The sequence below is a fragment of the Mesoplodon bidens genome (assembly GCF_964165515.1).
Source record: "Mesoplodon bidens genome assembly, chromosome: 7".
NCBI lineage: Eukaryota > Metazoa > Chordata > Mammalia > Artiodactyla > Ziphiidae > Mesoplodon > Mesoplodon bidens.
The window spans coordinates 61,045,384-61,063,395 of record NC_138164.1 but is presented as its reverse complement, the minus strand read 5'-3'; the positions used below and the strand labels follow the sequence as shown (position 1 = coordinate 61,063,395).

Genomic DNA, 18,012 nt, shown 5'->3' with positions numbered 1-18,012 from the left:
CATCCTTCATTTATATCCATACATTCACCTTCACTAAGCTCATCTGCTTGCACATTTAGAGTCTCTTGAATGACAGCAGTGTCAACGTTCCCGGTTATTTCTTCTATAACTCCATTTATGGTCGATTCAAATGTCACTTCCACTGTTATCACTTTTGTTTCTTTGCTGCACTTTCATCTTTTTTGGCCAGTTCCTTCTTTCAGTTATCCATTTTTGCAAAATTGTCAAATGGGTATATCACTGGGAGATGAGGCAACACAACTACATGCTTTGCTGTCTGTGAGAAAGCTGACTAACAGATGCACAGTGACCAATCACTGACAGACTTGATGACATGATTGGTTACTAATCATGATGGATCTCTTATATACATAATTATTTCAGACGGAAGAGCTAGCAGCCAGGTTTACACTTGATGCAGTTACTCACAGTATAGCATGGTAACTAAAATTTGAGCATGTTGTTGGGAGACTGGTATTATTTAACTAAAATATGGTATCAGAAATTCATGTATACTGGAACTTTGCAAAGCAAGGACTGTCTGTATTTAAAACTGAGTAACAATGAAAACAATAAATAGCAAAAACTATGGGATATAGCTAAAGCCCTACTTAAAGGGAAATTTATAGTCTTAATGAATATATTAGGAAAAAAATTTTTAGAATAACGAGCTAAGACTTTAACTTTGTATGTTAGAACCAAAACAGAATAAATCCAAATAAAATAAAAGAAATAATAAAGATATGAGGAAAAATCAATTAAATAGAAAATAAAGAAAAGAGTATATCAACAAAAGTGAGAGTTGGCTCTCTGAAGAGACAATTAATAAAATAGACAAAGCCTTTTGGCAAGGATGATGAAGAAAAAAAAGACAGAGAAAGTAAAAAAGTGAATAATAAATACATAGCTATTAAGAAAATCCAATATTCTGAATAACATAGTGCAAATAAATGTGAAACGTAGGAGAATTGGCCAATTTTCTAGAATAATTAATACATCAAAACTGATAAGAAATAGAAAACCTGAATAGACCTATAACCACTAAAGAAATTGGACTGGTTTTTATTTATCTTCTCAAAATAAAAATGCCAGGTTCACATGATTTTGTGGACAAGTTTTACCAAATGTTTGACCATTAGATAATGTCTCTATAAACTGTTACTAGTGATTTATTGGAAATATATGGAGTGGCTCAAAGAATTGAAGGAATTTCTAAACAATTAGCTCTAACGAATGACAGAAACCAGGGAGGGCCCAGAAATGTAGAACATTTATGTAGGAGTCTGCCACTGGGTTACCATTTCCAGCTGTAACTATGTGTTGGCCTTCCTCTCTTATTGCAGGTAGATTTGCTCTAGCTGCTAGGGAAGTTATCTTTAGCACCCTTTATCACCATGTCTTTGAGTCAAAAGGCAATCTTCCTTGACTACCTATAGCAGAGACATCTTAGAGAAAGACTCTGACCAGGCTTGGATTGTGAGCCAGTCTCTGAGTTAAATCATTAAGGGAATAGGTTACTTTAGTCAGATCAGGGTCACGTGTCCACCCGCCCATGGCCAGGAGGAGAGAAGTTGGATGTGATGGAAGAAGGAATATGGGGAACATCTTAGGCAAATAAATAATAACTGCAAAGAAAAAGGGAAATTCAACCTGGGAATTAACTTTGGGGGAGATGGTAAATTTACCTTTATATGCTATAGAGGCCACAGAGTATATGTAAAGATCTTCAAATTGGAAGGCAAGAGACCTAAGTTCTTCTCTTATATATTCTCCCTTATGATTATATAATGTTGGATAAACAGTATACAGTGTTTAAAATATGTAAAATCTGATACATTAGATGATTTCTTAAATTTACTTCCAGGTCTAATATTTTATGATTATATTCCCCTCTCATATCTCCAGAGTCTTGTGGAGTATCTGGCATATAATAGGTGTTTGTTAAATATTTTTTAAATGAACAAAATAATTATAGGGCTAAGTTAAATGAGACTAGAGGGGGAAAAAAACCATTCAGTCTAACAGTTAGGTCGTTACTGATGACCTAATATTTAGATGGCTTTAGTTATATCCCACCCAAGGAACCTGGAGCTGATTATTGAGGTTTTAGGCTATTTATATCTTAATGTCTTTTCCAGTTATTTAATCAAAGTTATTCTTATGTCAAATGTATGAGTAGCTAAGAAACAAATATTTATTGTTATTGTTTTTTTAGCCATATGCAGTCCAGGAGCTCAAAGCAGTTGCAGGTGTGATGATTACTGCATCTCACAACCGCAAAGAAGACAATGGATACAAGGTAAACCTTGGACTCCTCATCTTTGGTCATTTCATAGTTCTTATTTTATTTAAATAATATGTGCTGAGTATATTTTCTACAGTGGAGAGCAGGGTTAGACATTGGGAACAGAAAGATAAAAACATTGAGGCTACCCCTCAAAGAATGTGTATCCCTAATGGCCCTTATTACGTTTCAATATGTACTATTACAATAGTCTCTTCAGTGGTCTTTTTACTTCTGATATCTTACTGCCTTTGATTTCCCCAACCCATCCCAAATCCACCCTCTCTACCATTTCAGAAATAAAGTCATTTTGTACCAAGAACTTAAAGAATAAATGGGAGTTTGATGGAAGAGAGCCAGAGGAATAGTATCTTGACCTCATTCTCCTCTCCCTCCAACCTTCTGCTGGGACTCCCTATTGGCCACAGGATCTATTTGATGTGTCAGGCTTCATGGCAGAAAGCAGGGTGGGGAAGGGTGAAGAGTGGCTCTGGAGGGGCAAACAGAAGATATGGCACAGTATTGAACCAGTGTTTGGGGCTCCTAGCTGACGAGTCCATGATCTTATATTCTCTTTTCATCTTGTGTAGGGAGACTCCAGGCACACTAAGCTCTGTTTTACTGGGGAAAAGAATATTTAATCCTAATCTAAGATTTTGGCCTTGGCCAGCTAAATGGATAGTGTTACCATTTATAGAGGCAGGGAAAAATCATAATTAATTAGTTTTGGACATAATTAAGTCTGAGGGATTTGTGGGTCAAACAGGCAGCAATGACTTGTAGGCAGTTGAATATGTAGATGTGTTGCTCAGGGGAGAAATCTGCGCTGAAGTTACAGATTTTGGGATCATCATACATATTGTATTAGAGCATATAAGAATATTTGGAAATTCTTTATTTGGATGAGCAGCCCAGAGACAGTGTAGGTTAGAAAAAGAGGTCAAGAATGGAACCCTAGGGAATATCTACTTCAAGTGAAGGGAGAAAGAAGAGGAGCTGGAGATAGGACAAAGACCGGAAGAGGCTGGTATGATAAAAACGAAAGAGGTGGGCTTCCCTGGTGGCGCAGTGGTTGAGGGTCCGCCTGCCGATGCAGGGGACGCGGGTTCGTGCCCCGGTCCGGGAGGATCCCACATGCGCGGAGTGGCTGGGCCCGTGGGCCGTGGCCGCTGAGCCTGCGCATCCGGAGCCTGTGCTCAGCGGCGGGAGAGGCCACAACAGTGAGAGGCCCGCGTACTGCGGGTTTGAAACCTATCTCTGCCACTCAGAAGCTTTGTAACCTAAGGCAAGTTACTTAATTTCTCTGTGCTTTAGTTTCTCCATCTACAAACTGAGAATAATAATAGAACCAGCATCATAGGGTGAGAGTAAGGATTAAGGGAGATAGTGCATGAAAAATGCTTAGTATAGTGTCTGGCTCCAGTAAATAATAAATGTTACCTATTGTTTTTATTCTTATCTATAGCTGCACTGTCCAAGCTGATAGCCACCAGCTACCTATGGCTATCGAACACTTAAAATATGACTAGTCTGAACTGAGATGTGCTGTAAGTGTAAAATACACACCAGATTTCGGACAGTTAATACAATAAAAGAATGTAATGTAAATATGACTTGCATTGTGGCTCACATTATATATCTGTGGCCCTGCTGAGCTATAAAATAAATTTCTAGATGTGAAACTTCTGAGTCAAAGGGACTATGAAATAAAATTTGTCATTCTCTATTCAAGGTGGTGGTTCTAATTGATACTCTCACCACCAATATTAAGGTCTTTATCCCACACGGTCCATTATTGTATTATCAAACTTTTTCATCTTTGCCAATCAGATATGTGGAAATGTTATGTTTAATCTGTACCTGTCTTATGAGTAAGGTTGAGCTTCTTTTCATGCATTTATATGATATTTGTGTTCCCTTTCCTGAAAAGTCTGTTTAAGGTTTTGCCCATTTTTTTCTTGGGTAGTTGCTCTTTTCCTTGTTGATTTGTAGGAACTCCAAAGTAGCTCTTGGTCATTTGTTTTTCAGATATTTTCCCCCCATATTGTCATTTGCCTTTTGACTTTATTTATGATATTTTTCCATGCATAGTATTATGGTATTTTTTTTCCATCTGGAAAAATTATGTTGGCATTTTTATTGGTATCATATTTCACTTGTACATTAATTTAGGAAGCTTCAATATTTTTTTCATATGATTGAGTCTCTTTATTCAAGAACAGAATGTATCTTTCTATTCTTCCAAGACTTCTTTTAGACCCTTCAGTAACATTTTATTTTATTTTTCTTTTAATTAATTAATTAATTTATTTATTTTTGGCTGTGTTGGGTCTTCGTTTCTGTGCGAGGGCTTCCTCTAGTTGTGGCAAGCGGGGGCCACTCTTCATCGCATTGCGCGGGCCTCTCACTATTGTGGCCTCTCTTGTTGTGGAGCACAGGCTCCAGACGCGCAGGCTCAGTAGTTGTGGCTCACGGGCCTAGTTGCCCTGCGGCATGTGGGATCTTCCCAGACCAGGGCTCGAACCCGTGTCCCCTGCATTAGCAGGCAGATTCTCAACCACGGCGCCACCAGGGAAGCCCCTTCAGTAACATTTTAAAGATTTTTTATATTTTACATTTCTTTTTAAGTTTATTTCTGGGTATATTTTGTGGCATGGATTTTTCTGTTACTAAATCAGGTAGGGCTACTTTCTGCTGCAGGTTCAGAAAACCCACAAAAGTGGCTTAAGCTGATAGGAATTTATTTTTCTCACATAACAAAAAATCCAGAAGTATGTGGCTGCTGGCATGGTTCTGTAGCTCAGCGTTGTCGGGTCTGGCGCCTCTGCAGTTTTTTTGGCCTTTTCTTCAAGCATGGCCATTATATGTGTTGCTGTTCCTCTAGGCATCACATTCACTTACAAGGCAGGGAGGAAAGGCCAAGATGTTTTTTTCTCATGTTATATAAATTTTCATAAAGAGCTTTCAGGGCCTATTGACAGAGTGTTGTTGGTTGCTTGGAATGTGGGAGCATCCTTTAAGAGCAATTTTTGGTTTTGTTTTTTTAAATTTCTGCAGGAAACACAGGCGTTTCACTGACTGGGAGCAATTTCTGTGTCAATTTAGATCTCAGATTTGAAATTTTTTAATCACCCAGAATTTAGGAAGAAACAGACATGCTTCCTCATCATCTTTCAATAATAGTGGGCAGAACTTTTTCTATTCTACGTTTCCACTAAGAGTGGCATCTCAGTTCCAATTCCCTACCTTCCACATGGGCATTAAAACTCAGGAGCCGATATAAAAAAAAACAACCAAACAAAAAAAAACCCCCAAAACTCAGGAGTCAGATAAACGAACAGTTCCTAAACCCCAGGTGGCCACAGCGTCAACCCACAGCTTTATCACTCTGGTTGTCTATTCTTTCCTTTTTTCCCACTGCCTGTAGTTTTCCCTTTCCTTCTTGTGAACCAAACTGCATTTTAGATAATACTTTTTCTACTTTATCTAGCATTTTGAGGTGTTTACAGAGTGAGAATTTTTAGGTCATGTAGTCTACCATATTGCTTGATACAGAGTTTTGTACATAGTATATATTCAAAAGTATTCTTTCCTTCATTCAGGACACAGTAGAAGGGATTCATGTCAAATACATGGGAGAAGTTGGTATAGATATTCTCTAAGCAGAGTCCCTTCTAACCTTGAGATCCTGTGAATTATAGAAATACATTTTCTTGCTTTTTTGTTAACTGTTCCTACTGTCTTGTTGATCAGGCTACTTGACAAACTGACAACTTAATGAAATGTATTTTCATTAAATACTGAAAATACATATACTGAAATGTGTATGGAATAATTAGCATGTTAACTATCTTTCCTGGAATAGACTTTATTGAGTGTGACATAAATTCTACTTTAATTTATAGCTGAAAAATAATTTCTTCTTTATCATATAACAGAACCATTTTATAATGCTAAAATTTCATAGTATCAAGTTTCATGGATACTCCATGGTTTCTTAGATCTTCTTTAGTATATATTTAGCTATAGATCTAAGATTATGATTGTACATTATGGTATATGCATATTTTAACATTGTCATAATGATGCCCCGATTATATTTTACTTGTATTGTTATTAAAGTATACTTCTAAATGAGAAAATAATACTGGATCATTTTATTGAAAAATCCCTGTTGAATCATTACTATCAATATCCTTAGGTATTTATTAAGTTAGTCCAGTGTTCACATTTTCTACTTGATTAATTTGGTATGCTTCTTTTTATTTATTTATTTATTTATTTATTTTTGGCTGTGTTGGGTCTTTGTTGCTGTGCACGGGCTTCTCATTGCGGTGGCCTCACCTGTTGCGGAGCATGGGCTCTAAGTGCACAGGCTTCAGTGGTTGTGGCATGTGGGCTCAGTAGTTGTGGCTCGCGGGCTCTAGAGCACAGGCTCAGTAGTTGTGCACGGGCTTAGTTGCTCCACGGCATGTGGGATCTTCCTGGACCAGGGCTTAAACCCGTGTCCCCTGCATTGGCAGGCGGATTCTTAACCACTGCACCACCAGGGAAGTCCAGGTATGCTTCTTTTTTTTTTTTTTTTTTTTTTTTGCTGTACGCGGGCCTCTCACTGCTGTGGCCTCTCCCGTTGCGGAGCACAGGCTCCGGACACACAGGCTCCGCGGCCATGGCTCGCGGGCCCAGCCGCTGCGCGGCATGTGGGATCTTCCGGGATAGGGGCACGAACCCGTGTCCCCTGCATCGGCAGGCGGACTCTCAACCACTGCGCCACCAGGGAAGCCCTAGGTATGCTTCTTTTTAAAGTCAAATATCTCTACTGTAGCTAAGAAAACATATGGCCAACATTTCAAGTAATTATAGCTGTGTTTACCTATCTTCTAGGTTTATTGGGAAAACGGTGCTCAGATCACATCTCCTCATGACAAAGAAATTCTGAAATGTATAGAAGAATGTGTGGAACCCTGGAATGGTTCCTGGAATGATAATTTAGTGGATACCAGCCCACTGAAGAGAGATCCTCTGCAGGACATTTGTAGGAGATACATGGAAGATCTGAAAAAGATCTGTTTTTACAGGTATCCAAGTGGGAATATAGGATAATATTACCTTAGCATAAGATTAACAAATAAGAGAAAGCAATAGGGATAAAAATGTGTTGACTATTCATTATATTAAAATTATCGTTAAATACTACTATTCATAATAGTTAAAAAGTAGAAATAACACAAACATTCAAATACTCATTAACTGATGAATGGATAAATAGAATGTAGTGTATCCATACAATGAAATATTATTCAGCAGTGAAAAGAAATGAAGTACTGTTGTATACTACAACATGGATAAACTTTAAAAATAGGCTAAGTGAAGGAAGCCAGTCACAAAGGACCACATGTTGTATGGTTACATTGATATGAAATGTCCAGTGTAGGCAAATCTATAGAGATAGAAACAGAAAGTGTATTTAGTGCTACCTATGGCTGGGAAAAATGGGAGGATTAGGGTGTGGTGGCTATGGGGTATGGAGTTTTTTGGTGGGTAATGAGAATGTTTTAAAATTGATTATGGTAATGGTTGAACAACTCTGTGAATATAGTGAAAGCCATTCAATTGTATACTATCGATGGATGAATTTATAGTATATTGATTAACTCTCAATAAAGCTGTTAAAAATTATAGCTGAATATATGTATTCACTCTATATAAGGTAAGGAAATTTCCTCTGAAATTTGATTTTTCCTTACCTATTTCCATATTTCTGTAACTATTCCATAAATAGCTAACACTATTTTTAGAAAATATCATGGCTTGTTGAATATATTTTCCTTATTCTAGCAAAATAAATTTTAGCTTTTTCTCTAGATTATTTTAATTATACCACAAGTAGTGAGTTTTATGATATTGACTGAATGATATTTTCCTTTACAGGGAATTAAACTCAAAGACCACCTTGAAATTTGTACATACATCTTTTCATGGAGTCGGACATGACTATGTGCAGTTGGCTTTTCAAGTATTTGGTTTTAAGCCTCCAATTCCAGTACCAGAACAAAAAGATCCTGATCCAGACTTTTCTACTGTTAAATGCCCAAATCCTGAAGAAGGGGAATCTGTGCTGGTATATTTTTTCTATATTTAAATTATTATTAGTGTATTAAACTTTATCATATAGCTAGAACTCTTAGACAGTTCAAAGATTACTTACAAAAGCAAAAAACACTTTAGTTTACATCTTTTAAATTATATTAGAGCCATATATTCTGTTTTGTTTGAAATCTCTATGGTGGATATCCCTACTTCTAGGCTTATTTTAAATTTAGCCAAACCAGATTAGCAGATGCAGACTATTATATATAGAATGGATAAACAACAAGGTCCTACTTGTATAGCACTTGTATAGCACAGGGGACTATATTCAATATCCTGTGATAAACCATAATGGAAAAGAATATGAAAAAGAATGTATATATATGTATAACTGAATCACTTTGCTGTACAGCAGAAATCAACGCAACATTGTAAATCAACTATACTTCAGTAAAATAAAGTAAAAAAAAAAAATTTAGCCAAACTAAGTTCCTTCTAGAATTCGTATCACTAACATAGTGCCTACATTTAGGAATATTACATTGAATTTAACATCTTCAATGCAATCCAGCTTTTTGGGTCACCATTTCAGGAACTTTCTTTGAGACTGGCAGAGAAAGAAAATGCCCGGATAGTGCTAGCCACAGATCCTGATGCAGACCGACTGGCAGTGGCAGAACTTCAGGAGAAGTAAGTAAAACCTCTTATTTGATGAAAAGCTTAAACTTTGACAAATAGTTTTTGATTTTAAGTCTTATAGGCTCATTGGAAATAATAAAAAAAATAAGAAAATAAATCTCCCATAAGCATACTATCCAGAGATAACCACCTAGATTGATATTTTGACATTTCCTTCCTATGTTATCTCTATTCAAATATTTAAGATATATTTGTTTTTTATAAAATTGTAATCATACTATATATAGTTTTGTATCTTGATTATTTCCAGTTAATATTGTACTGTGAGCATTTTTCTCTGTCCTTAAATATTGTTTAAAATATTCATTTTTAAACTGGCATAGTATCGCAACAGATTGCTTTATCAGTGTAATCATTTCCTAATCATGGTCCTTTTGGTTGCTGTGTATTTTTGCCATTATAATGTGGTGACAAATGTCTTTACATAAAGAGGACATCATATTATAACATATTTCTCATTAAGTAAGAAAATAAAAGTAACAGCATAATAATTTTTCAAAGTACTTTGCTGCCATTCCTACCCTAAGCTCTCCCTGGTCAGTTAGAGAAGTAGTAGTAAATGTTTTCTCAAAAATCCCATACAGTAGTTTTTGGGTTTTCCTGTGTGAATGATGGTAATTTGTAGGTCCTGGGGTCAAGGAGTTTTAATGAGAAGTTATAAAGGTCTTGACTTGAATTTTCATTCTCTCTACAGTGGTGATTGGAAAGTTTTCACAGGGAATGAGTTGGCAGCTTTGTTTGGGTGGTGGATGTTTGATTGCTGGAAGAAAAATAAATCAAGAAATGCTGATGTGAAGAACATTTATATGTTAGCCACCACAGTCTCTTCCAAAATTTTGAAGGCAATTGCACTAAAAGAAGGATTTCACTTTGAAGTAAGAATAGATAATATCTCTGTGCTCCTTTTCTAAACCTATTTCTATAAATTAAAGCCATCTTCCCACCAAAACTGACTTTTATTGATTTCATTTCTAATTCCCTCTTTTTTTCTAATTCTGTTAACACTTTAATCTTTTTGATTGTTTAGTAACGTTGAGCCAAATTCATCTTGTATGTGAGTTTCTGAAACTAAGATAGGACGTTCTTTAAAAATTGCCTTGGGCTTCCCTGGTGGCGCAGTGGTTGAGAGTCCGCCTGCCGATGCTGGGGACATGGGTTCGTGCCCTGGTCCGGGAAGATCCCACATGCCGCGGAGCAGCTGGGCCCGTGAGCCATGGCCATTGAGCTTGCACGTCCGGAGCCTGTGCTCCACGACAGGAGAGGCCACAGCGGTGAGAGGCCCGCGTACCGCAAAAAACAAACAAACAAACAAAAAATTGCCTTAATGCTTACTATTCCATACAACAGTATCTGGCTTCCATACTGAGAAAATCTGGCTCCGAGTGACCTCATCAATCGCATAAACTCCACTCCAAAAAATTGTAGGTGTCATTGACTGCATGTTTAGGCTCTTCAAGTTCAGTCTTAAGAAACTTTAAGTAGTCCCCTAGATTGCAAATTAAGACCCAGTGATTCTACATCCAAAAAACAAATAATGACTCTCTCTCAGCACAGATCATTAACCTTTGTGAGCCTCGGGCAGTTAAACTGACCACTTTTATAGCTACTGGGACTGACACCAATTAAGTTACTTTTCCTCTGCCAACTTTGCCAAACATCAGTGAAAAAGTCACCTCTGGGCATTTTTCTTGAGCCACAATCAAGCTACAGGTCTTAACACTAATTGGCTAACTAAAAGAAAATTGAACCTTCCTTAATGAAATAGAACTTCCAGTCTCTGGCTTTCTAAAGTACAAATAGCAAAATAGAAGAAATTGAAAATTTATTCAAACCTAAAATTCTGAATTACTCTAATGTTAACCTTTTCCTTGTAGAAAGAAAAATGTATAATGAGCACAAAAGAGAAAAAAGAACATGATTCTGAAGACCTATTTATAAATGTGCCTCCTTGTTTTTGTTGGGGATGGGGTGCTGCAGATATTTTTGGCTTTTTTTTTTTTCCAGTGAGGAGGTAGAGAGGTGAATGAGAAATCTTAAATTAGTAATGGAGAGCTCCAGAGTCACTGTGTATTACATGCTCTTTCTATTGACTCTAAAAGAGTTCATGTCTTTAAAATGAACAGTAGTTCATCAGATGAAAATTCCTCAAATCTAATTTCCAAAGAAGGACTTAGTCACTTTTTGATGGTTTTATTTGGGCCATGCTGTTATGGTAAAAGTACACTTGGTTCAAGTATATGTTGTGATAATGTTAAAAACGTATCATTAAAAAGCTTTGGGCTTCCCTGGTGGCGCAGTGGTTGAGAGTCCGCCTGCCGATGCAGGGGACACAGGTTCGTGCCCCGGTCCGGGAAGATCCCACATGCCGCGGAGCGGCTAAGCCCGTGAGCCATGGCTGCTGAGCCTGCGCGTCCAGAGCCTGTGCTCCGCAACGGGAGAGGTCACAGCAGTGAGAGGCATGGGTACCGCAAAAAAAAAACTTTAACGCCTTTGATTGCCCAGATGGACTAAATTACAACCTTCATAGGCACTTTTATATTAGTGCTTATAATACAGCTTAAAGGACAATTTCTAAGAAGGAGTGTAATTGAATCCTGGCTTCATCTCTTATATGCAGTGTAATCTTGGGCAAATTTATTGAACCTCTGAGCCTCTGTTTCAGCAACAGAGTTTTTGTGAGCATTAAAAGCAGCTGTTACAGTGCTTGATAAATAGCAGATGGTCATAATATATGTGTGTATGTTACTTTGTGACTTTATGCATCACCACTTATTGGATTATATTTCGTGGATTACATCACCTATTTCTGTGCTCGATAAAATGGTAGGTCATCAGTCACGACAGTGTGTGTATCTGTGCCCTTTATGACTATATGTTTACCACTATATAAATCTTTGTGGTGAAGACCATAACAGAAGATCACTATGGAAGTGTTATGTGCATTTAGTGACAGACTTTTCTCTAATATGTATTTTTATGAGAGAGTCACTTAACTAGAATGGCCTCCTCTGCATTTCAGGAAACGTTACCAGGTTTTAAATGGATTGGAAGTAGGATAAAAGACCTTCTGGAAAATGGGAAAGAAGTCCTTTTTGCATTTGAGGAGTCTATTGGTATGTAGTAAATATTAAAATATTTGAAATTTGAATGAGAGCATTTTTTAAAATTAATTCTGTACAGAGGAGTTTTTGTCATCTGGTTTTGCATTTTGAGTTTAAAAAAAAAACCACCGCAAACTCCAAAATGTGTAGATACATTTCTCATCAGGAAAAAAAAAAAAAGACCTTAAAGGTCCCCTAAATACCTTCAGTATCGGTGGGTTTCATTTATTACTAGGCTTTTAAATTCATTGGTCCTTCTGAAGAAATGTAAAACTGTTGAAATTATATATAGGCTTGTGTTTTCCTTCTTTTTAAAGATGTTTTTAATTCTTAGGTTTTCTGTGTGGAACTTCAGTTTTGGATAAGGATGGGGTGAGTGCAGCCGTTGTTGTTGCTGAGATGGCATCTTACCTGGAAACCATGAATATAACATTGAAACAACAACTGATTCAGGTTTATGAAAAGTAAGTTCTACTATTAGGAATTTCGCATTCTAATTATTTTATTGTTTTGGTGCTACTTTTAACCTTCTAAATTTATTTTTGAGGAATAGTCATTCCTTTTTAAAAAGTACTAAAATTGTCTGCATTAAGGACTGCCACTTTCTACATAACACTGTAATAGGTTTGTCTTTAATACATACTTTCCTAAAGAGTGAGTTGAAATCTGATTTTAACACTTTAAATCTCTGTGCAGATATGGTTATCATATTTCAAAAACTTCGTATTTCTTGTGTTATGATCCAACTACCATCAAAAGTATATTTGAAAGGCTTCGCAATTTTGATTCTCCAAAAGAATACCCAAAGTTTTGTGGGACATTTGCTATATTGCATATACGAGATGTTACCACTGGATATGATAGCAGCCAGCCTAATAAGAAATCAGTAAGTACCTATTTTTTTTTAATTTTCAACAATTTGTGATAACTCATACTACAGTAAAACAGTTGAAGGTCAAGCCTGTGAGTTTCTTGAAACTAGGGTCCATTGTTTTTCTCCAGAGCAGTTGTAAGTTCACCAACTGGCTCTGACTCCCATACTGTCCTCGTCACTCCCCCAAGTGTATGCTACCCTTGTGGGTGGGGAGCGGGAAGGAGAATGAGAGAGACAGAAAGAGAAAGGGAGGGAGGGGAAAGGTGTGATGATGCTAAATAATGTTGAAAATAAAGTCTAAAAGCCCATAATTTTATCATATGATATCACTTATATGTGGAATCTAAAAAATTATGCAAATGAGCATATTACAAAACAGAAACAGACTCACAGACATAGAAAACAAACTTTTGGTTATGAAAGGGGAAGTGGGGGAGGGATTAATTAGGAGTTTGGAATTAAAATATATACACTACTATATATAAAATAGATAACCAAAAAGGACCTACTGTATAGCACAGGGAACTATACTCAATGTCTTGTAATAACCTATAATGGAAAAGAATCTAAAAAAGAACATATATATATATATATATATATATAGCTGTACACCTGGAACTAACACACATTGTAAATCAGCTATATTTCAATAAAAAATTTTTAAATAAAATTAAAATTTTTTTAAATTTTAATATTTTACCTAATCATCTTAGCACCTAAAAATAAATAAATAAATAAATGCTTATAATTTCAAAGCTATTCATCTTTCTAGTTTTAACTTCCCTTTTCAACTTTATTCCCTATACCTCCAGCCAAATGGAATAACTTATAGTTTCTTACATATATACATTAAAAATTTTTTTTCTATTTTTGCTCAGGCTTTTTCCTCAGTCTACCTTTTCTTCCTACTGCTGCAGATCCACACTTTAGCCATTTTAAGACTTCATGCAAATGTCACCTCCTCCACATACCCTCCAGGTCCCATAATCCGATATCATCCTCCTGAGGTTTCATTATATATTGTGCCTTCCTCTTGTCATTTATCACTTTCCATCTTATGTTATCATTGTCTTGTTCATGGCAGATCCATTTCTAATATAGCTTTATGCCTGTCAAAGCTCCTACCTACATAGTGGGTGCTCAACTAATATTTAAAAGCCCTATAGATTGCTGATTATATTTATTTTGTTATTGTTATGATGACAATTATTAGCCTAAATTTCTACTTATAATTTCTGATGTTGTCTCAAGCTTCTAGGCGCATAATATATTTTGGGAAATCTGTAAGCCTTTTATGTAGAATACTACCCATATTCCCTTTGTGTATTTTCATCCAGTCAACAAAAATTAGTTCTCAGTTGTTATTCGGTGTGCACATATGTGTGTTTCTATTTTTCTGTCTTCGTAAACTAATTGAAAAGAACCTAATTTTTTGCTTCTTTTTATTTCTCTAACGTTGTTGTGGTTAGAATAGTCCTTGGTGTGATGCTTTTTTCCTCTTGAATCCCTTTAAAGTTTATGATATTTGTTATTCAAAGTGCTTTCCTATCTATTCTCCACTGATGCTTACAACAGTTTTGTAAGACTCATAGTGTAGATATTTGTTAATCCCCTAAGGTCACACACAGTGACTGTCAAAGACTTCCTGAGTTCTTTCTTCTCCAACTTCAGATTGACGTTAACTGTGTGTTCAACAGGCATTTATTAAAACCCTTCTGTGCTACCGGCACAGGCGCACTGGCAATACAGTAATGACAAAGGCACTGTTTCTACACTCAGGAGTCTAGTGGGGAAATGGTCAAGTAAACAGTGGTTACTTTACAAAATGATAAGGGCTACTGGGGGTACATAAGGGTGCCATGGAAGAGCATAGGAAAGACCCTTACTCAGATTTGAGGGGCTTATAGAGGGCTTTGCAGAGGACTTCTGTGAGCTGAGTCCTAGAGTCTGGGTAGGAGTTATCCAGATGTGGGAGGAGCAGAGGATGTTTCAGGCAAAGGGAGCAGCAAGTGCTATGTCTGGAGGTGAGAAGGCATGTTTTCTTTCAAAGAACCACAAGGAGTTCTCTACAGCTGTAGTGTGGAGTGCAAAGAAGAATGGCCTGTGCAGTGAGTGGGTTAGAGAGGGGCAGACTTCCAGGGAGGGAGATCAGTTAGTACGCTGTTTCAGTAATCCAGATGAGAGATGATGGGAGCCTGAATGTAATATGATAGCAGTAGTGATGGAGAGAGCCAGACAAAATTGAGTTAAATAAAGGATAAAATCGACAGGACTTGCTAGTTGATGGCCTGTGAGTGGAAAAGAGGGAAGGAAGGTCTCTGTCTTAAGCAACTAGTAGTACCACTGACTGAGAGAGGGATCTCACGGAGAGGACCAGGCTCGCTACACCTGAGGGAAGGCACCACTGTCAACCCTTCTGCCCTAGTACAACTGCCATGGGTCCCTCGAGATACCTTCACAGACTGATTTGTGATCCAGGAGGAGTACCAGTGTTAATCCATATATTTAATGTCAGTAAAGCTTCATTTCTTTTTTTTTTTTTTTTTTTTTTGCGGTACGCGGGCCTCTCACTGTTGTGACCTCTCCCGTTGCAGAGCACAGGCTCCGAACACCAGGCTCAGAGACATTGGCTCACGGGCCCAGCCGCTCCGCGGCATGTGGGATCTCCCCAGACCGGGGCACGAACCTGTGTCCCCTGCATCAGCAGGTGGACTCTCAATCACTGCACCACCAGGGAAGCCCCAATAAAGCTTCATTTCATGTTTTAACTTTTAGGTTAAAAAAAATACATATATATTTTGCACCCCAGTGGGTTATTTTGCCTGTCCTCTAGGATATGTGCACTCTGCTTTGGAGACTACTGATAAACTATCTGTGAAAGTGCTTTGAAATTCTAAAGCACTTTGCAAACGTAGAGGCAGTTTAGACTTTGGTACAAATAGACCTGGCTTCAACTTCTTGCTCTGCCACTTAGCTGATTACCTTGAACAGGTCGTTTATTCTCTTTGAGCCTTGTCTGTAAATTGGCAGTAATATCTACTTTGCAGGATTATTGTTGAGGCCTGGAGATCATGTGTGTAAGGTATATAATCCAGTGCCTGTACAATTATAAATGTTTAGTAAGTGGTACAGCTGTGAATTATTATGCATGTAATCTTTTGTATTTTACAATTCTTTTAAATATTTTTAAATTTTTAATTGCAGTTAAAAAAACATAAAATTTACCATCTTAACCTTTTTTTTAAATTTTTATTTATTTATTTATTTATTTATTTTTGGCTGTGTTGGGTCTTCATTTCTGTGCGTGGGCTTTCTCTAGTTGCGGCGAGCGGGGGCCACTCTTCATCACGGTGTGCGGGCCTCTCACTGTCGCGGCCTCTCTTGTCACGGAGCACAGGCTCCAGACGCGCAGGCTCAGTAGCTGTGGCTCACGGGCCCAGCTGCTCCGCGGCATGTGGGATCTTCCCAGACCAGGGCTTGAACCCGTGTCCCCTGCATTGGCAGGCAGATTCTCAACCACTGCACCACCAGGGAAGCCCCATCTTAACCATTTTTAAGAGTACAGTTCAGTAGTGTTAACCATATTCACATTGTTGTGCAACAGATCTCCAGAACTTTTTCATCTTGCTAAACTGAAACTCTGTACCCATTGAACAAGTCTCCATTTCCCCCTCCTGCTAGCCCTTGGCAACCACCCTCCTACTTTCTCTTTCTATGAATTTTGCTACTTTACACACCTCATATAAGTGGAATGTATTTTACAACTCTTAAAAACAAGAAAGGTACCAAGTGTAATTGAGCTGTTGTTGCATTTGTGCATAGGTGCTGCCTGTGAGTAAAAACAGCCAAATGATTACATTTACTTTTCAAAATGGCTGTGTTGCTACTCTTCGGACAAGTGGGACAGAACCAAAGATAAAGTATTATGCAGAGATGTGTGCGTCACCTGACCAGAGGTGAGAATTGACTTTTTAAATATTATATATATATATATATATATATATATATATATATATATATATATATATATATATATAAGCTTTATTGAGGTGTAATTTACATTCAGCCATTTAAAGTATACAACAATGTTTCTTAATATATTCAGAGTTGTGGAAACATCACTATAATCAAGTTTAGAACATTTTCATCACCTCAGAAAGAAGCCCCATACCCATTCGCAGTCACTCTCCACTCCCCTCCTTCCCAGCCCTAGGCAACCACCGATCTACTATTTGTCATTATAGATTTGCTTCTTCTGGACATTTCATATAAATGGAATCATACAATATGTGGTCCTTAGTGACTGGCATCTTTACTTAGCATAATGTTTTCAAGGTTCATCCATGTTAGCATGAATCAGTACTTTATTCCTTTTTTAAAAAATTTGTTATCATGGCTCAATGATATTCCACTGTATGGATATACCATATTTTTTTATCCGTTTATCAGAGGATGGACATTTGGGTTATTTCCACATTTTGGCTATTATGCATAATGGTGCTCTAAGTGTTTGTGTTCAAGTTTTTGTGTGGACGTATATTTTCATTTCACTTGGATATGTATCATATATATATAAGGAGTAGAATTGCTGGGTCATATGGTAGTTCTATGTTTAGCTTTTTGAGGAACTGCCAGACTGTTTTCCAAAGAGGCTGCATTATTTGGGAACTGAATTTTAATTTTTTAGTGAATTTATATTCTTGGGAAGGCTCTCTGAGCTTTAACTCTTTTTTTTTTTTTTTTTGGCGGTATGTGGGCCTCTTACTGTTGTGGCCTCTCCCGTTGTGGAGCACAGGCTCCGGACGCGCAGGCTCAGCGGCCATGGCTCACGGGCCCAGCCGCTCCGCGGCATGTGGGATCTTCCCGGACCAGGGCATGAACCTGTGTCCCCTGCATCGGCAGGCAGACTCTCAACCACTGCGCCACCAGGGAAGCCCTGAGCTTTAACTCTTGATGAACATAAA

General features: G+C 37.5%; 1 protein-coding gene across 3 annotated transcripts in view; it reads left to right on the top strand.

Moving 5' to 3' along the window:
* PGM2L1 (phosphoglucomutase 2 like 1) overlaps positions 1-18,012 on the top strand; it is a 74,698-nt gene that overhangs the window by 42,456 nt on the left and 14,230 nt on the right. For all 3 annotated transcript variants that reach the window (XR_014016268.1, XM_081239103.1, XM_081239102.1), the window contains exons 5-13: positions 2,216-2,299; positions 7,169-7,362; positions 8,216-8,405; positions 8,967-9,064; positions 9,768-9,948; positions 12,093-12,186; positions 12,509-12,638; positions 12,871-13,060; positions 16,871-17,004. Coding sequence is in view for 2 of the 3 variants with exons in the window: in XM_081239103.1 (XP_081095229.1) it covers positions 2,216-2,299; positions 7,169-7,362; positions 8,216-8,405; positions 8,967-9,064; positions 9,768-9,948; positions 12,093-12,186; positions 12,509-12,638; positions 12,871-13,060; positions 16,871-17,004 (1,295 nt within the window). In the remaining variant the exon portion in view is untranslated. The remainder of the gene's footprint in view (positions 1-2,215; positions 2,300-7,168; positions 7,363-8,215; positions 8,406-8,966; positions 9,065-9,767; positions 9,949-12,092; positions 12,187-12,508; positions 12,639-12,870; positions 13,061-16,870; positions 17,005-18,012) is intronic.